At 48.2% G+C, this 3,211-nt stretch overlaps 1 protein-coding gene across 6 annotated transcripts in view; it reads left to right on the forward strand.

Moving 5' to 3' along the window:
- The first annotated feature begins 157 nt into the window (after window positions 1–157).
- CTNS (cystinosin, lysosomal cystine transporter) overlaps window positions 158–3,211 on the forward strand; it is a 16,924-nt gene continuing 13,870 nt past the window's right edge. The window contains exons 1-3 of one of the 6 annotated variants that reach the window (XM_039886384.1): window positions 388–526; window positions 805–974; window positions 1,474–1,553. In XM_039886384.1, coding sequence (XP_039742318.1) covers window positions 931–974; window positions 1,474–1,553 — 124 coding nt within the window. In that variant the 5' untranslated portion in view covers window positions 388–526; window positions 805–930. Of the gene's footprint in view, window positions 713–804; window positions 975–1,473; window positions 1,554–3,211 lie in introns of all 6 variants that reach the window. The other 5 variants (XM_039886385.1, XM_039886386.1, XM_039886387.1 and 2 more) reach the window with 5 other exon arrangements.

Below are 3,211 nucleotides of genomic sequence, written 5' to 3' on the forward strand. Positions count from 1 at the left end.
CCACACGAAAGTGAAGCTGCTCGTCTTCCTATTGGTCGAGGCAGGCGGAGCCCCGCGTACGTTGCGGCATGCCGGTCCATAGGCGGAAAGGCGGAGAAAGGCGGGACCAAAAGGGTCCCGCCCCGTGGAGATAGGGGGTTTCAGGACCGTGGCGACGAGTACGTCAGGACAGCGCCTGCCTCACTCTCCAAAGTGATGCAAGGTTCGCCGACAGGCGCTCGGGGCTCTGAGAGTCTGTGTCCCTAAAAATGGCTTGCTTAATACTCCCTCACACCCGAGCTTCCATTCTTGCCAAGGTGCCTGCGCCCCTCCGCTCCTCCTCTACCCTGCACAACTGTCCGGCTAAGCCTCGTGAAAACTACAGTTCCCACAGTGCATCGCTCCGCGATAGCAAATCAGGTGACTCGGGTCAGATGGCTTCGGGTCTGCGCTCACTCTCAGTCAAACCGGCCGGGGAAAACGGGTACAGTCTGAAGCGTCTTCTACATCTCGTGTGGTCAGTCTCCAGAGCCTCAGAGGTTCTCAGGTGAGAGCCGGTGCGGCCCCGACAGCCTCCCGCCATTCCCCAGGTGGACCCCCGAGGCCTAGAGACTGGTACAGCAAGTTTGTTGGGCGCCTTCTGCAAATCTAGACCCCCTCAGACATGCCAGGGTTCCACCAGTCTCCGCCTTGCGATACCGGACATTCTCCAGGTTCGAGGGCCGGGATGGTGGTGAGCGGAGGCAGGGTTCATCAGGCTGCGGAGGTGGTATGGGTGACACTACCCCAATGCAGGTCCGAGCCCCTACTCCACCTTCTGTTTAGTTGCCGCCTGAATCTGAGTCGTGGAGTTTGCAGATTGCTTTGGAGAGGGGAGACAGTTAAAGCACCATTCCAGGAACTCCCGTTGGCTTGCTGAACTCTAGGCTGGGGTCCAAGGGTGTGGACAGGATGAGACCCCGCCTCGCCCTCCGGGACTTTCTGGCTGAAGGAAGGTAGGACAACTGGGCCCTTTCGTTTTCAACGATGTTGAGGAAAATAACAACCCTTAGACTTTTATCCCAGAACAGGGAATGAAATTAATTTCCTTAAGGTTTATAGGTTCACAAAGTCAAATATCTGACCACAGTTTTAATAACTGGAGGAAAAGGGGGCCCTCAGCTAATAAAACTGCATTCTTTCTTTCTATTAACTAGATTGCAAGAAGCAGTTAAAGAGGGAAAAATTCAGTGTTTGCCCACTTCCTCAGAGTGGGATCTTACACAACCCACTTAGTCTCTGTGGGCCCATTTCTCCACATATCAAAGAAAGATAAGTCCTCTCTTGGGTCCTTTTCTCCAAGCTGGTGATGCAAAGCTCATGAGGTCACAGGTGTGAAGTGAAAGTCCTTTATGAACTGCCCATGTCATGGTTCCAGGTGGCATATTATCCACTTGCTGCTGAGCTGATCCAGCTTTAACCCTAACTTCTCTTGCTATTTGTTTTTCTTCCTAGTTCTTTGAAATCGAGGAACATGATAAGGAGTTGGCTGATTATTTTTATGCTTTTTCCCATGAAGCTCATAGAAAAATGTGGTAAGTTTAGAAATGGGTCATTAGCTTTGTAAAGAGGACAGTGATGCTCTAGCGTAAGTAGCCTGACCTGTTTGTAGCCAAGGGTTTAGGACTGTCCAGACTGTATGTACTTGCCTGCCCCTTAGTCAGGCAGCCACTGGGTGGTGAAGCAGACCTAGGTCTTGGGTCCAGGAGTTTTACAAGGAGTCAGATGGTTCTGTAAATAATTGGCCTTCTGCCTTGGAGTCTCTCTACCTTGTCTGTATTACCAAAATCAAACTGTGGGATTCCAAATTTCTGAGATAATTTCTGTAAATGGCTTATGTTTCCGTGGACCTCACAGAGGGAATTATGGGTCCTAGGAGGTGCTGCAGAAGCAGGTGATGTGGCCACCTTGTTGTGCCTGGATCTTCCGGGCCACAGACACCTAAAGAGTCTGCCCAGCATCCCCTCATAAAATCAGAAAATCTTTCCCTTCGAGAGGGACTGAGGAATAGGGCTCGGCCTCAAAGAATACTGGCTGGTTGTCAAAAAAAAGAAAAAGAAAAAGAGGGTTTGTACATCTTGGAGGGTTTGACTTTCAGAGCACGGCCCTTAAAGCCCTGCGTCATTCTATCAATTCTCCCACTACCCAAAACATGGCTAAAATTATTCCACAAAAGCAATTTGTGTTGACCACTCTTAGGACCCCAGGCACATTATTTTGATTATTGGCTTGGCTGTTGTCAGAAATCAGATACATCTTAAAATCCCTGACTAAATGTTTCAAATGAACCTTGTAGAAACAATACAAATCCTGTGGAAGCTTCCCAAGGGCCAGGCACAGTGCCTGCACCATTACAGTTTTCTGGCCTCTTCAATCTCTGAGAAAATAGTCATCTGATCACCTCTTCCAGGTCTGTTAAATAAGCAGTCATGTTATTTTGCAGTTACACCTTGTGGATAAACAATTTCCAAAAAATGAAAAGTCAGACCAGGAGGACTGCTGTTTCTCAGTACAAATGACAGAGCCCCACTCCAGACTTGCTGGGTCATATTCTTTGGGATGAGGGCCCAGTCTGTGTATGTACACGTGCATTTGCAGGCTTTAAATAAAGCTTCCTTAGTAATGCTAATGCATTACTCTAGGGAAAAACAAATCTACCTCAATTATACAGAGGGGAAATTTAGTCCCAGAGAGGGTAGAAGTCTTCCCCAAAGTCACAGACCTAGAAAGGGGACCAGCTTAGGGTCCCTGCTGCATTTTATTACTTTGCCTCCTTTCCTGAATGTTGTTTTAAAGAACAGTGGAAACCACCATAAAATCAAGTAACTGGAATTGGCTTTTTGACCTCATCCTGCCTGGCCTGCTCTCCTTTTGCTTTGGAGAGTCATCACTGGGGACCATAGATGAGATGATTGGTCTTCAGAGTATTTTGTCTATGACTTGTTTGGGTGGAATCTTGAGGCACTGAGACCTAGTGTCAAGAACTTGGGCTTTAGACCAGACAGTTTGAATCCTGCTGCCACCTTTTCTGAGCTACGTGGACAAGACACTTTCTCTTGCATTCTCAGTTTCCTTATATCTGAAATAGGAATCATAGTGCCCACCTCTCACTGTTGTAATAATTAGAGAATGGGAGTTAACAGTATAGCAGAGTGGCTGGTGTGGGGTGAGGAGCACAGTAAGAGGTGCCAAT

The sequence above is a fragment of the Pteropus medius genome, unplaced genomic scaffold, assembly GCF_902729225.1.
Source record: "Pteropus medius unplaced genomic scaffold, Ma_sr-lr_union100, whole genome shotgun sequence".
Taxonomy (NCBI): domain Eukaryota; kingdom Metazoa; phylum Chordata; class Mammalia; order Chiroptera; family Pteropodidae; genus Pteropus; species Pteropus medius.